We start from the raw sequence: 19,919 nt of genomic DNA, 5'->3' as shown, positions 1-19,919 counted from the left end.
TAGATACTGCGCTGGTGGTACAAATGGCTGTTCCCTCCCCTTGTCATCAACAACTCTAGATAAGATGCTTGGTCTCTACCTATGCTGTGACCACTCCTCACTCCAGCAATGAATTAGCCTACCCTTACTGTTGGCAGTTCAGCATTTACCCACTTCTCACAGTCAAGACTGGGCCAACAGATGAGGGAGTCTGTCTGTCCTTCCCATTTACCACCACACCACTGGTCTTTGCCCCAGAAGCTTTGAGGCAAGGCATGAAAGAGTGTAAACAAGTGGAAAAGGACAAATGGAGATCAAAGGCAGTGAGGGCAAGAAGATAAGATCATGTAATGATGCATGTCTGCCTTTGTGCAATTTAATGGCTACAAATCATCTCCAGAATCAGCTGACCTTCCAAGAGGCTCAGGGTTAATTATGTTGTGTGTGGTATGGCTTGGTTTTCCTATTTTTAATCAGATTATTATCTTCCCTCAGAGGTCCCAGCAGAAGTAATTCTGAGTGGGTGCTACTGACCTAGTTCAGAATGGAAACTCTGAATATGGCACAGAAGAATTCAAGGCAGGAGGGGAGGACTTGGTTATCTAGAGTGCCCAAGTGCCAGCCCAAGAAAAATCACCATGGAGAGCAGATTTGGAGCTGGTTGTCAAAGATCTCAGAGATCTGGTCATTAAGAATCCACTCCCATTTTGCTGGGCAAGCAACATTCTCGTGCTAGGGTTGCTCGGTTACAAAATGGAGACAGAATCGTCTTTTTCTACCACAGGCATATATCAGTTTCATGGGCAGATGAAAGGTAGAGACAGCTTCAGTTATGGCAGACGACAACATAGTATAAGAGCAAGAGCAGGAGCCTGGGGAAGGAGGCTAGCATCAAGAGTCTATGAGCCTAGTGCTGCAGGGAGCCCATGCTGCTGCGAGAGAAACAGCTTCTTATAGATAACAAGCTGGAGACAGGGAAGTCTAAGGGTTTAGAGAAGCTGTAAGGTGACCCTATTTGCTGTGACTAACCATTTAATAAAATTAATATTTAACCTTTCTCTGTTTTCATGTGGATAAGTTGCAGCCATCTGATGCAGAGATTCAGCACATCTCTGTTATCATTCCTTGCTGTGAAATCATATTATTCCAAGCGCTTGACTTCATTACTATGGCAGACAGATCGCTGCTGCTACATTACCTTTTTATGAATGATATGCACACTGGTGCTTCTCTGCTCTGTTTACTATCCTTTTTCATTGTCTGTACCAAGCACAAATTAACAAGAAACCCTACCAGTGTAATTTACTCTGCACAGTATGCTATTTTGCTAAAATATTTTTCTTTCAGATGACATCTCGAAAATAAATAAATACAGGAATATTACTATGGCTGAAAATCAAACTAGTTAGGTAACGTCACATTGGCAGACATTCAGCATCCCTCAATTACCCGCCTTGTACGTATGCATTCTGGCATAGCCTTTAATTAACACGATCATACCTTTTTTTCTTTTTTTTTTTTTTCTTTTTTTTCCAGTGAAAACATGTCATTAAGTACCCCGGATAAGTGAGGACCTGGTACAGAGCATTCTGTTTTCTCCTTAATGTTTAACAGGCTTATTTTCTATAATCCCTCAAACCCTGCTCTGAAGACAGACTAATTAATTAATTTCTGCCTGGTTTTCTCCCATGCCACCACAGCATGCAAGTGTCTCAGAAACAAGACATTAATTTTCACAGCTGCCTGGGGAGATGGGTAAGTGGTGGGGAGGCGTGGGAGTTGATAAGCTGCATCTTACAAAAGGCCAACATTGCCAGTCTCAGAGGGAACCATATTCTGGGGAGCACTCCAATTCCCATTCCACCCCAGATCACAGGGCTACAGCCACTGTGCTCTCATGAGCTCCTATTCACCAACAGTCAACTGCATTTTTAAAAGCATGTAATCTAATCAAGCTTAGGGAAATATCCTCAAACCAAGAGAAGGCACATGCCAGTATAAAGGCTCAGCCCATGAAGCTTTCTCATGTTAGCTTTCACCTGGGCAAATCACCTTCTGTGCTCTCCAGAGTTTGTGCTCCAATGTGGGCCAGCCTTTTTGGGTGGAGCTTTCCAGCAGAATCAGCTTGACTCAGAGATTTGGTGAAGCTGATGCTCTATCAAAAGCTACAAAGGGACTGGAAACAGTCAGAAGTACCAGATAAGTGTAATAATCAAGCTTAATCCTCACAAAGAGGAAAAATAAATAAATAAATAAATAAATAAATAAATAAATAAAGATAGCATGTCTGCCTGCATCCAAAATTAAGATTGATTTTAACAGTCTGACAACACAGTTTCAAGTGCCATTTAGTGCACAGCAGTTTTGCATATTCACATAATCAATTAGCAGTGCTGCCAACAGCTAAACGAAGCTGTTCTTGCACATCGGACTGGGATATGGACCTGGATGCTCTGGGCTACAAAGGGGTCAGCACTGCCCTGGCTGCCACCACTCACAGGGCACATCACTGGACATTGACATATGTATTTTGTGGTATCAAGGAGATCCCATTTGCATTGGGTAACCTTGTTGTTGGTAGTGTGCATACCAAGACCACCTCCAGCACCAAGACCTCTCAGATGATGAAATCAACCCATGTGAATTTGGAAGTCTCCATTTTCATCCTGACAGGTGAGTGAAACAGTGCAGATTTGCCTTCTCTGGTCAGTAGTGATGAGGATGGAGGGCCTTGTGTGAGGGGATTTTCCAGCTGTCGTGTTTAGCAGTACTAAAGGCTCTGTGTTCAGACCTTCTTGGTATAGTTTGATTATTTTACAGCAGTAGCAGAGACTTCAGAGCTCGCATCATTTTCTGAAGAACTGAGGCAAGTTTTATCCAGTTATTGTGAATGGAACAGTCAGACATCATTGTGTTTCACTACCAAAACAGTTTTTATTCCAAGAGCCAAAGAATGATGGGACTCTGCAACAAATCTTTATGTGCTTGCCTCTCAAATCTTTGTGACTGCCTTCATTTCCTTCAGATGCAACATCACCCCTCTTCTGAAGCCCCTCACCAGGCAGAGAAGATGCTTGGAAGTCATGCCACACAGTCTTACTCTCCAGGAGTCAAGTAGGCTTCCAACTGTATCTCTTCCTTTCCTTCTGCAGCAACTGTGAACCAAGGGCACATGCTTCTTAAAATCAGTGGAAAACTGGGCAGTCCTGAAAGTTAAGAACATGCCTGCATGATTTCCTGATTAAAGGTGGGAATGCTTTTCTCAGTCAGTGCCAAAAGCTGTTCCCCCAGTCCACCCCTTTTCACTGAGAATCATCTTAGAAACAGGCAGACAACAATTTTGGTTGATGTTCGGTATCAATGTGAGAGTCGAGTGTGGGGCACAGGTGAGACAAACCATTTCACATCACAGCAAACACCAGAATATTTTAATCTTGCTTTAAAACCTGCCAAATGAGAGAGATTCATCTGAAGGAATTAATGTAATTAATTAGATTCCAACACCAGGGCAATCTGTCTGCAAGCCTTACCCAAATTTACCAGCTAACAGGTGACTGCTTGCATGCTGATCAAGCACAGCCTTTTACTGGGGGAAAAAAAAAAAAAAAAGTGCAGTTTTATTATACTCTCATGGTAAGCAATCATTTTAAATCCAAAGATGAAGAAACATGAGTCTTTGCTGAGAAAGATATGTCTGCTAAACACTCTGAACACGTGCTTTTAAGAGGCCTTTGACAAAACATGTTACCTACATTGATCAAGCAACACCAACAAAGCCAGTAAAGACTTTCACCAGCCCTGTTTTTATGAGCCATAGGTGCAGAAAGTGTGGCTACATCCTGGAGAGAAGAGAGTAGCAAGCTGAGGCTTCCAATATTCAAATGACAAAATCTTGCGGGTGAGTTCCAGATGTCAGCCATGTGTTATGGCTTAATAGTTCAGCTCTGACTCACCACACAGCAACCTGTTACGAAACACACATGCCTGCCCGTGTGCGCATGCACATGACTGTGTGAACTGCTTGGAAAGGAAAAGTCACATTTTATGTGTCATGAGTAGTGCTTGAGGAAAGTGGTTAATCTGAGCCGAGGTGGGAGAAAATGAACACAGGTTGTCCCGAGGCATAGACCAAAAGCATGATAATTTGTAGCTTTAACATTTACAAAGAATGAGTTAAAACTGAAGAGAAATTAAACACCCACTTCACAAGCAGTGTAATGCTTTCAAATCCTAAAAATTCAGTCGCACCCTGTGTCTTGAATAATCGCTAGCCTAAATCACCCACACCCCAGCCATGTGAAACTCATGGAAATCCAAGTAATTCCTAGACCAGGTATTTCAGAAATATTTATGTTGTGGCTTGTAAGCTCCTCTTAGTGTTTCTTTCTTCTCACATAGAAAGAATAAATACCCATGGCACAGATGTTTGGCAATAGCCATCATACACCTCACTGCTGTTCTGGCCATCAAATGAACAGGGAAGGTCACACTGGTGGGCTTCACTGGGGAGAAGGGTAAGAGAATCCCAGTGCCCTCAGCTCAGAGCTCCCCAACCATGAGGTTGCTGATTCCTGTCCAGTCCTCCAAGGCTTGGGTCTGTGTTCTTCGGCCTCCAGGGCAGCCTCCAGGTTAAGGGCATTGAAATCACAGGGGCGTTGCCCATTAAAACAAGAGCCATAAGCTTTCATGGTGCATTTGTGTGCCTGAAGTGTGCCAGAGATCTTGCTTTGCCCCAGAACTACCTGGAAAGGGAGCACCCCTCTGCTGGGCAGCTGGACAGGTGCATCATTAGCAGAGCCAGCTGCAGCAGCCCCCTACCTGATCCCACTGACCCGTGCTTTCATTGCTGCAGCAGCAGCAGAACCCAGCAGGAGGCAGGGAACCCTGCTGCAGCCCTAAGCATTTGTTGTAGCCTTGAAGGGCCAGCAGACATGGCCAGTGATCTCTTGTTATAGAGATACAGCCTATTCTCTCTGCAGAGAGATGCACTGTCATCGAAACAAAACAGCTTACAACACAAGCAGAGCATTTTCAGGATACCCTGATTAAATATCACATATAACCCCTGCCCTGACTGTGGCAATTCCTATAGAAACTCCCCAGTGGGTAATCTATTCTATGATCTCGCCCTGAGCTGATGCTGATGGACTTCACAAGGGTGTGCCTGAAAGACTGGGCACATGGAACTTGGATCTGTGGCTATGGCCTGTTCAAAGGAGAGGTCATTCCATGAAGGACAGGGGACACTGTGGGACAGCAGTGTCTATGTGACTTTTCTTCAGAAGTGATGCTCAACGGACATCGGGGCCAATGGGGGCAAAGCAGAGAGGGAGCGGGGAGAAGAAGAGACATAGAGAGAGATTCCTATCGACTGAAAAGGGCAGAAAGGCCACATGAAAGGGCCACCATAGCACGGTACAGGTAGGTTCGTGTGCCTTAGCATGGGGTGGAGATGCTCTGCACACACCTGCGCCCTCTGGCACCAGTGTGCATGGGATAATTGCCAGAGAGCATCTTGATGATTCAGCCTGGCAAAATGAACATCGAGCACGCCGAGCTCCAGCAGCATATAAATATATACTTTTTTAATGATGATTTTTCATAAGAGCCTAACCGGTTCAGAAACATTGTCATGGAAATGAAACACGGCAGTGCGCAGCTCTCCCCTGCCGCCCACTCGATTCAGGAGCTCATCATAACCCGTGTTAGAACAGCTCCATCTCGTGGAAGTCAGCAGCAGAATGGGAGCAAATGGCCGTGAAGCGGGGGGAAAAGCTGTAAAAAATGTTTGCATCACGCTTCCCGGGTGCGTGTGCCAACCGTGGGTTTGATTCCCATCAGCAGGAGTTTGTTAGTCCCTTCTCTCCCAGAGTTTGACTCCAAGTTGCAGGTTTAAATAAGACAAACAAATAAACAAACAAAAACTTTGCACGAAGCCAACGGGGGGAAAAAAAGCATTCCATCAGGTTTCGGACAAAGAGCTGTGACATTTATGCAGTTACTGACTGAACCAGCTTGAAGCTCACAAAAAGGTTTGGGGAAGGTTGGTGGCTTCATACTTTGCCCCACAGAGCTCCACTTCAGATGTCCTCCCCGAGAGCCGCTTCACTCTTGGCATCCCTCTGCCTTTGCCATTAATTTACAGCTGTAGTTTGTGCCTTACTGATCTGCTGTTGGGTTTTCCTCATCTACATCCCACAGTTCCCTCTTCTTATTCTGCAGCTTATTTCAGGCATGTCTGCACCCTTTTATGAGTGCTTACAAACCAGACAGAACATCTGTACTGCACAGCTCAGACTTGTTCCTATCTTCCAGAGTTTCCAGTTTAGATAAGCAGTGCTCTCAATCAAAAATACAAAGCAAATACGCAGCAGTAAACCTATAAGTTATGTTTTAAAATAATAATCATTCCCCCTTTCCTTATGTACAGAGGAATTCATTCTCCTGTTTATCCAGGCTCCATTTTTTACCCTTTGCCTTTCATAATAGAGTTTATCTTGAAAGTCTTTTTAATCCATATCCTGGGGGAGAGGGGAGATAAGTGGATTTCAGCATCAAGGACACGTCCTTTGGCTTTGCACTGTTACCACTGCTTAAACCATCTAGGAAAATGCTACATCCTTCAGGATGAAGAGGTCTGACAAAAACAAACAAATAAACAACAACAACAACAACAAACAAACAAATAAAAACAGCAACAACAAAAAAACATGAGCTACATTGGACATCCATAAGCCAGCAGTGCAAGCTGCTTGTCTACTGGCACAACGGTCTCCTTGGTGAAGCCACACTGAGATGCAGGTGCAATGCAAGCAAAAGAAAGCTCCCCTGGGTGCTCAGCTGTGCTTTCCTGGCAGTGAGCAACCTGCCCTATCTGCTGCCAGCCACAGCTCCTTCCCACACCCTCAGGCAGTCCTGAGCCCTCTGAGCATCATGGCTCCACACTGGGCAACATGGAGCTGGGACCAGCAGGAAGAAACATGCTGCTGTACTTGCTTCCCTGGGCAGCTGAAATCCATTGGGGACAATGTAGGAGGCGGGTTTGGGAAATCTGGTCTGAAACATGGGCATTTCCTTTCCTGCCATTGTTCACACCACCTTCCTCCTCCAAAGAGTTACTTCCACCTCAGGACAAAAGACCATCTGTGCAGTGTTATTGCCTGCACCACTTACTTAATGTTGGGGCAGAAAAACAGCATAGAGTAAGGTACTGCCCTCCCTCTCACAGTCATGCAGCAGCAGCATGCAGGGACTTCAGGAACCACCTGAAGTGTAGGGCCAGTCCTGTAGCTCTGGCTTGTCTTCAAAGTGCACTCTTCTCTGATGGAGAGACAAAGTACATCCCATGCAGCAGGTAGATTAGCAGGGATGCATCCCTGCCCAGGTTTTGCAGCCCTGGCTCCCATACCAGCATGCAAAGTAGCCCACCTGCACTGAGCTATCCATGCCCAACTCATCAGCAGAGTACTGAAATGGGCTGCAGTGCCAGCACCTGTTGGGACCACCCCATCAGGTGGGGTTTTTGTTCTGAGCTGGAAAACATGACTCTACTAGCAGCTCACATCTAGCCATGATGCTGCTTGTGGGACAGTGCTGCAGTACTAGCAGCCTGTGTGAGCCATGAAGGATTCATGCCAATGAGCTGCAATACTAGTACCTCTCTGGTCCTTACTTAGCATGGGCAGTAAGAGCACCCCCCGCTTCCTAAACCACAATGCCCAGCTCACAGGCATTCTTCAGATACAGCAACACTGAGAACAAAATGCAGAGTTTAGTATGAAATCAGCCTATTATGTCAGCAGTAAACTACATCTGCAAGGATCACATTTGGCAGTAAAGGCAAATACATCTGTGAGGGATGGAAAGGATAACAGAAGGTGCCAAGCTGACACTAGAGCATATATCTGTTCCCAGCTGCAACAGGCAGTCATGACCACAGCAGTGTATTACTCAGCATGGACACAGATACTAATCAAAGACCATTAATGCAAAATGGACAGATGGAAATGGGGCAGAAAAAGGAGATACACTCAAGAAATGGGCAAAAGCACCCAGGGATACAACCACAGACCACATGACACCCAGCCAAATGTAGCCAAAGTGCTGTAACTGCGCTGAAGCTTTCTGTCCTTGTTGCAGTGATTTTGGGTTTCTTGCAGTTCTGGGAGCTGCAGCCAGCCACGCCTCAGCACCTCTTACCCATGTGGCCACACCAAGGCCACCCATCTACCAGAAGGACACAGCAGTTTGGCTCACCTCCAACCACACACTCTCCTCACCAGTTCCTCTGGCCTGAAGACCCACAGGAGGTGCCTTTCCTCTCTTACCGGAGCTCTATAAATGGCAGTTTGCATCATCTACCAACAGGGCTTCCTTTTGCAATACGCTTTTGTCATTTGAAAGAGCCTGTGCCAAAAGTTCTGCAATTCGCCTCAACATATCAGCTCCCACAGCCACCACACGAGGAACAGAGAAGTTTGGAAGGTGGGCAGAATAGCTTGTTACAAATCATTGAAATCTGCATTTTATGCTGGCCATATATTACTAACACAATGCATGGGAACTGAGCACACTGAGCTTAGCAAGGAACGGACATTCTGTTCTGGGGTAGGGAGTAATCTAACAGCTGTTCAAAGAGTAGCAGAGGCTCCAGAGGATCTCAGATCTCACTTCCTGAATGAATTTTTCTGAAAAATCACAAGATGCTTGAGTGTAACACAACAGCAGATATTAAACAGGAACGGTATCTGCAGGGAGAGTATAGGAGGCATCCCTCTTCGCAGCTGAGTGTACAAAATGTCTGTAATTAATCAATCTCCAACTCCCATCAGCAGTTTTCTAGTGCTTTGTCCTCACTATTTTTGGTTTGCATTTGTTTGCAGGACTTCACGTGGCGTCGCATGTCCCTGCTGCAGCCAGCACTTGTTTCCTGGCTGATATGCAGTGAGCACAGGATGCAGGCACAGGGCCAGGAAGCCCGGTGTCCCCAGGGTCCCTAACAAGCTTCAAACATCAGCTGATGCTTTGTTCACTCTGCACAATAACGAAATGGCACTGATATCCCCCCAATGCACGCTGCTCCCAGGGCCCTGCAGGAACAGAGCCCAGCTGAGAGCATCTGTAGGCATGCAGTGCCACAACTCCTTTTGAAAGCTACCTCAGATAAAGCCCATGAGAGAGAACAAACTGTCCACAGAGATGGCAAGAAAGGAACTCTGCCTTTACTCATTTGGGATGTTTCTATTCAGTGTGCTGAAGTTGCAGCCCTGGTCCAGTTCTCTCCCTCTGCCATGGGATGCCAACAAATGTTACCCATGCAGGTGGTTACTTCTAGACATGAAAACTGCAGGGTGAAGCTGTGGAGTGCTTTCAGCGCCAGTATCAGTGTCAGAGTGCATATGGGCATGTTCATGCTCCTCTGAGGAGGGGTGGAAGAGTTCAGCTCAGAGGGGTTACTGGGGCAGGGGTGCTGCAGCCACAGGAACATGCACTGGCCTGACACAGCCCACTGCCCACACCCTGAGCTTAAAGTAATCATTCAAGTGTGTATACCTCTGCAGTTGGAAGGAAAACTACAAACAGGAAAAATCTTGAAATCCATTCTTGAAGGAAAGCAATGAAAATTGTTCAGATCTTTTGATCCTGCATAAACAGATTTTGGAAGCCCCACTGCTCTGTTTCGCAAATCCCTTCTTATTCACAGCTGTGGAAGACCCAGAGGGTTGATACAGTTCCCCTCCTGTTAACACCCAGTGGGCTAGCTGGATGGAATTGACAGCACACTGGGTAACCCCCAGCCAGCATGCTTGAGCGGCTCTAAGCTGGCAAACAGACACGGGCCCTCTGCCCACAGCGGGAATTGGGCCACCATCCCAGCACTCCTGCACCCCGATAACGGCCTGCGCTGATGCAATGTTCATGGCCACTCTGGCCAGGCTGACAGCACTAACAGGGGACAGGCCAGAGCTGCAACACAAAGCGGGGACGTGGGCACGCGCTGGGGCGAGTCACCTGCTGCTGGTGAGCCTTGCAAGCTGCTTTTCTCTCTGGTGCAGAAATCAGATTAGAAGGGTTTGGGGCTGAGGGAGGGGTGGTGTGGAGCAGGCAGCTGGCTCAGCCTTGCAGTGCTCAGTGTCCAGCACCAGCTACCAGCTCCTGAGTTTGCACACTATCAAATCCCCCCGTTGTCAAAGGGGAACAGGGGAACACACAGAAAATGTAAAATTGCCAACAGGAGCGTGCTGAGGAGAGAACAGCAGCCTCATATGGGCACAGAGATTGGAATTTACCTGATGGGTGCTCAGGGAACAGCTCGCACACCTCTGATGGCTGCTGTTCTCTCCAGCTTCTGGATAAGCAGTAAACATGACTCCTCCACTTTCACTTCAACTATCAAACCCTCATTGCCTGCAACTGAGGCAGACCCTGGGATTATGTGCAACAAAATCCTTCATTTCCTCATAAAAAAGTAAATCACTGTGGTTATTTCTATGCTAATCATATGTGAATTATGCAACACATAAGAACAAATTTGCACAGCAGGGAGAGGCAGAATTCATTTTGATTCCTCTGTCCTCCTAATTTAGGGGACTTTTCTTCCAGAACAACCAATTCTTCTTAGAACAGAGGTTTCTGGTGTGGGTGATATGTGGAGGCATACATGCCAGCAGCGCTCATGGCCTTCCACAAGCAAGGTAGAGTGCAAACCATAGCTGCTGCCAGCCAGGAAAAGCCTTGGAGTGTTAGCATGGAGTGCAGTAAGGGAACAAGCAGCAAACACCATGGACAAATTCCTCTGAACTTTCTGCTGCTGGCTGGCAGGGGGAGCAGGATTTCCAGCAAACGTGGAGCTGGCTGGGAAAGAGGCAGGAGGAAGATACCAGTGAGCTTTCCAGACTGTCATTCATTTGCTTTTAAATTTCGTAAATTAGGAACAATGCAGAAACAGCAACAAAAAGTACAGTACGGCTCTATCAGATGAGAACAGATCGTCCTATCAGCAAACAAATACAGCTGCAGGGCTGTGGTAGATGTGCTTGTGCTTGATATGGGTACACCAAGATCATGCAAAGAATTTATACAGAGATGCAGTATGGACTTTGCTCTACACTAGATTCTAAGCACTGTTCCTGAAGGTTGATGGCCCACCTGCTATCACCTAGTTCCAGGGACAAGCACAGCTGTGGCTTGGGCAAACTTGACCGGACACACAGGAGCACTTGCTCTTGCTGCTGCCCAGGCCGTGTCTGCTTTGCTCGTGCTCTCATGCCATTGCATGCTGAAGCAGCTGGCTGCTGGGAGGCTCTGCCCAGCACATGGATGCTCCCAGAAGCCCAGCACTGCTTACCCTGCTTCTTTACAAAAACGCTCCTCAGCATGAAGACTACTGGGCTTGGCTTAGCCTACTGAGTCCAAGTCATCACACAAATGATTCAGCCAGTGAAAAGAAAGAAAAATAAAAAAATCCATCTCTGGCAGTTAGCTGGGCAGAGAGAACACACAGCTATGCTGTGATGGGTGGCAAGGACCAGGCACTCTTGGGTCTGGATCTCCTCTCAACTGCAGGAGCTACGTACACACCCATCCTAAGATGAAGTATTGTCCCACTCTCAAAAACCAGTCTTGACCTAACCTAACTCTTAACCTAAATATACTCAAGCATCACTTCCAGACTCAGCTTTTGCTTTTCAGCCTTATTTCTAACAGAAGAAACAATTTTCAGCAGTAACCCTCTTTGTAATAAGGCTGCACCTGTATTTTAGTTGCTTTACCAGTTCTGTAGTTTCACAACTACACCAACTTTCATGTGATTCCGGCTTTCTTTTGCACTGAACTCTTCATGTGTGAGCTCTTGTCTTGTCTCCTTTTCCTTGCTCCTCCCCCTTCTCTGTGAGCAGATAAGAGCTCCTCTGTACTTAATGAAGATATTTATCCTACATAAGCACAAAATAAACAAACAAACAAACAAACAAACAAACAAACAAATAAAAATAAAAAGCCTTTTCCTCCCTTTTTGTTTTAAAATCTGTTCTGCTCCAGATAAACTTCAGTGCACAGTCATTTGACTATACTTAAAGTAGGGAAGTTCCTCTTGCTATCCAAAACTACTGCCACACTCACACTGAGACCAGGAGGTTAACTGAGCACAATTTATCCTTACAACTTGCTTTCAGCAGACCTGTGTGACACCCATTGCCCTGTTCCACTTTCTCCAAGAGAAAACTCCAGCAGCCTTCTGCACACCTCACTCAGACATGGTGTGCAGCTCCTGCCTTCTGATTGCCACCGCACTCGCCTGTGCCAGCTGCAGAGTCACCCACATGGTGGATGCAACCTGCACTGAGGTGAGTGCCAGTCACTGGTCTCTGCCGACACAGAGACTGTCTGTGTTGGTGGCAGAATCTGGCCAGAGCTCACCTGCTGGCACCCAAGAGCTTCAAGTCACCAAGAGGTGTCTTTAGGTCTGGAGGCCTCTGTCAGAGCCATAAGTGGGTGCTGGGATGTGTGCCTGGTGGCACTCGCCTACTTCCTTCCTCCTCCTCCTTGCAGTCATGCTGCAGCACCACTCTAGGTCTCCCAAGAAGAGGAGGATGACACAGTGCTCAAGGGGATCTTCAGCAGACATCAGAGCCAGAAAGAGGGTGGGTTCAAGACTTATTCTCTTGTGCTTTGCTCTCCAGCCAGCCAGCACCTGTGTGCAGAGTGAGAGAGATGTCTCTGTGTGATGCTCAGCAGAAGCGCTGTGTCCCAGGAGGACAGTGAGAAAGCACAGGGTTTTTCCAGAGCCAAGGCAAAGGCTGATCTTCAGAGCTTTTACTTTGCATTTTTAAAGTGGGAGATGTGTAGGGCGGGGGGAGGCAAAGATTTTGGTGGAGGTAGACAGTGCCGTGGACAGAAGCCCTTCTTCCTGCACAGATGAGATCAGAAGAGAATCCCTTACTGAAGTCTTCATGCAGGTGCAAGAGCAGCACAGAGGGATGCCGCAGAGGCAGGTGCTTTGTGGCTCCCCTGGTCCTGTTCTCTGCCCTGCAGCATGGGCAGGGAGCAAACTCACTGTGCAAACGCACTGCTCAGCTCTGTAGTAATAGCAAGGTATTCTTTATCTCTCTAAACTGCATGTAGCAGTGGGCAATTCCATGAGTCACCTGCTACCATGGAAATCTTGGGTTTTCCACGTTTGCATTCTGCTGTTTCCATAGATACCAGCACTGCTTGGCATGTTTCTCATCTCCATCTCTGCCCACGCACCAGGCCTCAGGCGGGCCACAGGGTGGTGGAGGCATGGCCAGCATCATGCCTCTGCTCCAACTTCCACTCCTGGCCAGCTTCCCCCAGTGCTTCCCAGCTTCCCTCAGGAACAGATGTTACAGAATCATAGGGGTTGGAGGGGACCTCTGGAGATCATCTATTGCAAACCCCTGCTAAAGCAGGTTCCCTAAAGTAGGTCACACAGGAAGGCATCCAGGTGGGTCTTGAATATCACCACAGAAGACTCCACAACCTCTCTGGGCAGCCTGTTCTAGTGCTCCATCTCTCTGACAGTGTCAAAGATGTCCCTTGTGTTACTTGCACCAAGAAGAGAGGAAGAAACCATTCTCCCTGCACATCCTGTGACTGCCATCATTTGGGAACCCATTTGGAATGGAATGCAGAATACATTCCCGATGATTCAGATAGAGAGCTCCTTCTCCATCTGGACTGTCACAAATCCATGGGGCCAGACGGGCTCCACCATAGGGTGCTGATGGAGCTGTCAAGCCACTCTTAGCCACCTATCGGTGTTCCTGGTTATCTGGAGAGGTCCCAGAGTATTGGAAACTTGCCGATGTGACTCCCATCTCTAAGGAGGATCCAGGGAACTACAGGCCTGTCAGCCTAACCTCAGTACCAGGAAAAGTCATGGAGCAAGTCATCTCGGGTGAGATCGCATGGCATGTACGTAGTGTCCAGGGGATCAGGCCCAGCCAGCACAGGTTCATGAAAGGCAGGTCATGCTTGACCAACCTCATCTTCTTCTACAACTGGGTGACCAGACTGTTAGATGAGAGAAAAGCTGTTGATGTAGTCTACCTAGACTTCAGCAAAGCCTTTGACATGGTTTCCCACAGTATTCTTCTGTAGAAACTGGCTGCCTGTGACCTGGACAGGTATACTCTTCTTTGGGTAAGGAACTGGCTAGAGGGCCATGCTCAGCAGGTAGTGGTTGATGCAGTTAAGTCCAGCTTGTGACCTGTTACAAGTGGTGTCCCCCAGAGGTCGGTACTGGGGCCCATCTTGTTTAATATCTTCACTGAAAACCTAGATGAGGGGATTGAGTGCACCCTCAGTAAGTTTGCAGATGACACCAAGTTGGGAAGCCCTTCAGTGGGATCTGGATAGACTAAATTGCTGGGCTGAAGTGAATGGGATGATGTTCAATAAGTTCAACACTGCTGGGTCCTGCACTTTAACCACAATAATCTCATGCAGCGCTATAGGCTTGGGGCTGAGTGGATGGATGACTGTAAAGAAAAAAGGGACTTGTGGGTGTTGGTCAATGCTCAGCTCAACATGAGCCAACATTGTGCCCAAGTGGCCAAGAGGGCCAATGCCATCCTGGCCTTCATTGGAAATAGTGTTGCCAGCAGGAGCAGGGAGGTAATCATCACCCTGTACTCAACTCTGGTGAGGCTGTACCTCAAGTACTGTGTTCAGTTTTGGGCTCCTCACCACAAGAAAGACATTGAGGCCCCAGAACATGTCCAGGGAAGGGCAATGAAACTGGTGAGATGTCTGGAGCACAAGTCTTATGAGGATCGGCTCAGGGAGCTGGGATTGTTTAGCCTGGAGAAGAGGAGGCTCAGGGTGACCTCAGTGCATTCTACAGCTTCCAGAAGGGGGGTTGTGATGAGGAGGTGCTTGGCCTCTTCTGCCAGGTAACAAACAGGACCTGAGGAAATGGCTGCAAGTTGTACCAGAGGAGATTTAGATCAGACATAAGGAAATCTTTTTCTCTCAGAGAGTGGTCAGGCACTGGAATGGCTGCCCAGGGAGGTGGTGGATTCGCCATCCCTGGCAGTGTTCAAGAGGTGTCTGGAGGAGGAGCTATGAGATATGGGTTAGTAGCTTAGTGGTTAGTAATGTTGATAGGAGGACAGCTGGACTAGATGATCCTGTAGGTCCTTTTCAACCTTGTGATTCTATGATTCATTCTCCCTGCTCCAGCCTTCACCACCTCTTCACCTTCCAGGCCACAGAGACATGGCTTGGCCACCACACACCCTCCCTAGAGCCCCAGCAGAGCCTCATGGTGCTGCCATGCCCACAGGGCATGCACCTGTCATTTCCGCCTCCCTGACAGGATCCATGCACAGCACTGTAATGCTCTTCCTATAAGGCTCCTTGCATGCTGCTGGGGACAGCCTGACAGCTTCTGGGAAAAATGTGGCGACACAAGGCTGCCCTTAGCTGGAAGGTGCAGGCACAATGGGCCTGTGACTCTGTCCTGGAGCCCCACGGGGCATGGGCAGCACCAGCAGGGCCATTGGAAGCTGCCCCTTGGCCCAGCTTCAGGCAACAGGATAGGGTCCTGCAGTAGTCCCTGCTCCAGCTGCTCACTATCAGGTGGGCAGCCAGCAAAGGCAGGCTGGCCCTGTTGAATGAGCTTACCTGTTGTTTAAAGGATGCCTTTCTCCACACACAGATGGATTCATTTTTGCTTAAGCTGAAAAGCCCTGATAGGAAATTTAAAGGCTTGGCTTATCAGGTATGATTTCTGTCTAGCTGTTCCCTTGCATAACCACAGCTGGAATTGAGTTAATTTGGACCTGTTCTTTCTGGAAACACTCCTGGGGCCTGCTCTTTTTTACATCCTTCCTGCAACATTTCCTGTAAGACTTCTCCAAGAGTAATCTTTGTTAGAAATTCAGAATTTTAAACTACCTTGCGGTCCTTTCTGAGGGCTTAATGATGTATCCAGAACAGTAGATGTTTCTCAAGTGTGTTAATTTTGATAAGAAAGTACTACAGATGAGACACTTTGAATTAGGAGCAGATGCGAGGTGCTCCTTTTGAAAGCCCACTCCACAGAACACTAGGCCTTGTGCATTTCAAGGCCACGCTGGTGTCCTTCAGGGTTCTTGCTGCCACATTTTTACATTCAAGTCTGTTTGGTTTTTTTATGTGTGTGTAGTTTTTTTGTTTGTTTGTTTTTGTTTGTTTTTTTTTTTTCAAGCAGGATAGTTTCCTGTTTACATTTACAGTACATACCTCTTGGATATCCACTGTAATGTTCTCCTCAGATTACGAATAAAAGCTATAGCTGTGAAGTTTTAGGACTGAGGGAGATTCCTGGAAGCCTACCTGTCACAACAGAAGGCCTTGACTTCAGCTTCAACACGCTCCCATCCCTCCAGAATTCAACCTTCTCTAGGCTGGAATCTCTTCTCTACTTGGACCTGACAAGGTATAGGAGAACATTTTCACTTCTTCGTATCACCTTGGTTCCCCCCATCCCAAACCCTTCCCCTTGGTTGGCAGCTTCTGGAGTAAGCCTGGACAGCAGCTCCCCTGCCTTCACTGGAAGGTACCAGCTTCACTTGCAGATGTCTGCAGAGCTATTTTGCTAAGCAAAATAGTTGCCCCTTGAGCAACATCCAGGCTTCTTCTCCAGCAACAGCCATTTGTTAGGCAGTGGGTGAAATGTGTGTTTTCCATATATGCTGTTGCCAAGACCAGTAAAGTCATGAGAACAGGTTTTGGTTGTTTTTGTTTGTTTTTTCCTGTGTGTATGTGTGGGTGCGTATGTATTTTTTTCTAAAGATATTCTTCCCTAAAGCCTAGGGAAAGACAGGCTTGGTCCTTGTAAGTGCCCAACATTTTCTATCAAAAAGAGATTTTCATTTCATTAAACTGCAGTGCAGATTCCTACTTAGGTCCCTACACTTAGATGTGAGCTTACAAATATCAGGCAAGCATCACTGAAAAGGAAGGACACTTGTATCCCATGGAAGACAACTGGTCATGGCTCTACATATACACTATATGCAGCCTGGGATATCACTCATTACACGAGGGCTTTACAGTGCAGCCATTGATGCTGGTTTCTATTGCTCTTTCAAGGTGTCAGATCAGCTGGGTGTATGAAGATGCCTTCCACAACAACAGGCGGCTGCGGACCATTGTGCTGACTGGAAACTTGCTCATGTTCCTATCTGACACAGCATTTGTTGGTCCTCAGTCCCTGAGGGAACTTGTCCTAACACAGACAGGAATAAGCATGATATCCTTTATTCCAATGACAAATCTGGACAGGTTGGAAACCCTCATCTTGGGCAGCAACCACATCTCTTCATTGCAGTTCCCTCACAACTTTCCAACTAAAAACCTCAGACATCTTGACTTTCAAATGAACCACTTAAGAGCAATCACAGCAGAAGATGTCAGCATTTTGCAGACCAGTAATATGACTCTTATATTTAAAGGCAATGACATTTTACACATTGAACCTGGAGCTTTACAATCCCACTTCTACAGCTTGGACTTTGGGGGCTGTGCTGACATCCCTGGGGTCCTTGCAGGAATACAGAACTCCACCACCCAGACCCTTTGGCTGGGAACATTCAGCGATGCGGGGAAGGAGACTGACATAACTCCAGGTGTTTTAGAAGGCCTCTGCAACACTTCTGTCAAGGATCTCTATCTGCAATTGCAGCATTTTGAAAACCTAAATGCTGCCACATTTCACTGTCCGACAAGGCTCCGAAAGTTGGACCTAACCCACACCCACATCGGTTCTTTACCGCCTGGAATCAGTGCAATGAGTTCACTCAGGGAGCTAGTTCTCAGCATCAACTCCTTCCAGCACCTCTGCAATGTCAGCTCTGCCGCCTTCCCATCCCTCACCCACCTCCACATCAAAGGGAACCTGCAGGCACTACAGCTGGGCTCTGGCTGCTTAGAAGGTCTGGCAGAGCTCTGGCATCTGGATTTAAGTCACAGTCATGTTGAAAGCCTTGACTGCTGCAGCAAAGCACTAAATGGCTTGAGCAGCCTTCAGCACCTAAATTTGAGCCACAACACAAAGCTCCATATCCAAGATGTGTTTTTCAAGGAAGGTGCAAGCCTGGAGCTGCTGGACATAGCTTTCACTCATCTTCACATTACTACTTTACAAGGTCCCTTCCGGAAACTTCATCTCTTACAAGTCCTGAACCTTTCCTCCTCCTACATTAATGCCAGCATTTGACATCTCTTTCAGGGCCTAGAAAACCTTGTGCTCTTGGACCTCAGTCAAAACACTTTTGAGTCAGGGATCATGCCAAAGGACAAACTGTTTCAACAGCTATCCAATTTGGAGGTGCTAATTTTTATCATCCTGTGAACTGACAGCAGTGAACAACCAAGCCTTCCACAGCCTTAGGAAGTTAAGGCACATTGATCTGAGCCACAACAAGCTTACTGCACTCAGCACAAGTGTATTTTCAAAACTCAAGAGTATCTACCTCAGTTTTGCCTACAAGATCTGTAGTGTACCACAGGACCAGCTAGAGTCCCTGCCTGGCCACAGTGAAATCAATCTGAGTTACAACCCTCTGGAATGCACCTGCTCCAATATTGGTTTAATCACTTGGTACAAGCAGAATCTGGATAAAATTGAAGACCCCGATGGAACAACATGTTCCGAACCCAAATCATTAGCTGGGGCTCTGTTGGCTACAGTGTCATTCTCATGTGGGATCAGCACTGCAGGAATCATTGCAGTTGTCCTAGCTGTTTTGTGCAGTGTTGCCATCTCTGTTTGGGGTGCTCACTATTTCAGGCGCAATTATTAGCAAATCTGAGTTTATTGTGGGCGCACAGTGCAAATAGTTGTACAGTAAGGGGATTGGGATGTAGGACAACTTAACTGCTTTTGCTTGTGGCCTGTATTTCACGCAACCATTGGAACGCTCTTTTCTATTTTCATTATATTTCTTAGAAAAATAATAAAATATCTTTTATGGGACCTGCAAAATAAACTGTGACCTGAGTTCTTAACACAAATTAACTTCTTTTAGGGATACTCCCTAGTTCATCTCCATGCTAGCACTGCTGCCACAGCCACTAGGGCTAAGGCACCCACAAAGGGAAGACACAAGAGCTGAAGCACAAAACAATGATCCTCTTAAAAAATCCCCAGCACCCCCAACAACAACAGATCTCTCTCCCTTCTCACCCTCAATCAAATACACATGAGGAGCAGTGTTGTGTGCTGGCAGAACTGCACGTCGCTCAATTGGAATGAAAAACAACAGATTTCTGTGGTGGACTGGAGCAACATTTGTATGGTCTCAGGAAGAGTCTGGCAGGACAGACCTAATGTGCTGCATCATGTTTTTCGCTTTAAATTCCGATTAACTTTAGCACTCCAGCTTCACGTCATCTCACGGCAGTGCACAGGCATGGCCTGCCACCTGTCCCCATGCAGAGCCATGTGGGGCCTCGCTCTGACCACAGTTAAGGCTCCAAATTGCATTTGGCTTAATGCTGTGGTCACCAAGAGAGGTGGAAGCTGAGCTCACTTTGAACACTTGCACCTGGGACAACAAACTCAGTTTCAGGTCCAGTCCCAAATGCATTCCTCTGAAATCTTCTTACATCTGTCTTCCCAATGCTTCCACGTCCTGGGCACTAACAGGCCTCTCCTCACAGCTCTGTGTTGTTTATGGGCATTCCCCGCTGCTGCTGACCTGCAACCAGCTCCATAAGCAGGCACTTCCTCAAAGACTGATCTAAGCCAGGCTGCTGCCAGAGGACAACCCAACCTCTATGGACAGGCAGACAGGATTCAAGGTAGCTTTTCCGGTCTGCAAATTGGACTGGTTAAACAAGTCAGCAGCAATAACTGCGCTGACAGTCCAGCATCAATGCCACCTTGGGCTCTCCTCACGAGAGGCCTACTGCTTATTTCCCCTCCTACA

General features: G+C 47.1%; 1 protein-coding gene across 1 annotated transcript; it reads left to right on the top strand.

Annotated features, from left to right (window-relative positions):
- The first annotated feature begins 9,897 nt into the window (after window positions 1–9,897).
- CD180 (CD180 molecule) lies at window positions 9,898–18,791 on the top strand. The gene is given in 5 exon segments (XM_072359324.1): window positions 9,898–9,981; window positions 12,156–12,323; window positions 16,260–16,423; window positions 17,080–18,325; window positions 18,327–18,791. Coding segments are annotated over 5 exon segments (2,127 nt in total).
- Window positions 18,792–19,919: the final 1,128 nt, after the last annotated feature.

This window comes from Excalfactoria chinensis, chromosome Z, assembly GCF_039878825.1.
Source record: "Excalfactoria chinensis isolate bCotChi1 chromosome Z, bCotChi1.hap2, whole genome shotgun sequence".
Lineage (NCBI taxonomy): Eukaryota > Metazoa > Chordata > Aves > Galliformes > Phasianidae > Excalfactoria > Excalfactoria chinensis.
This window is presented reverse-complemented; position numbering and strand designations above follow the sequence as displayed.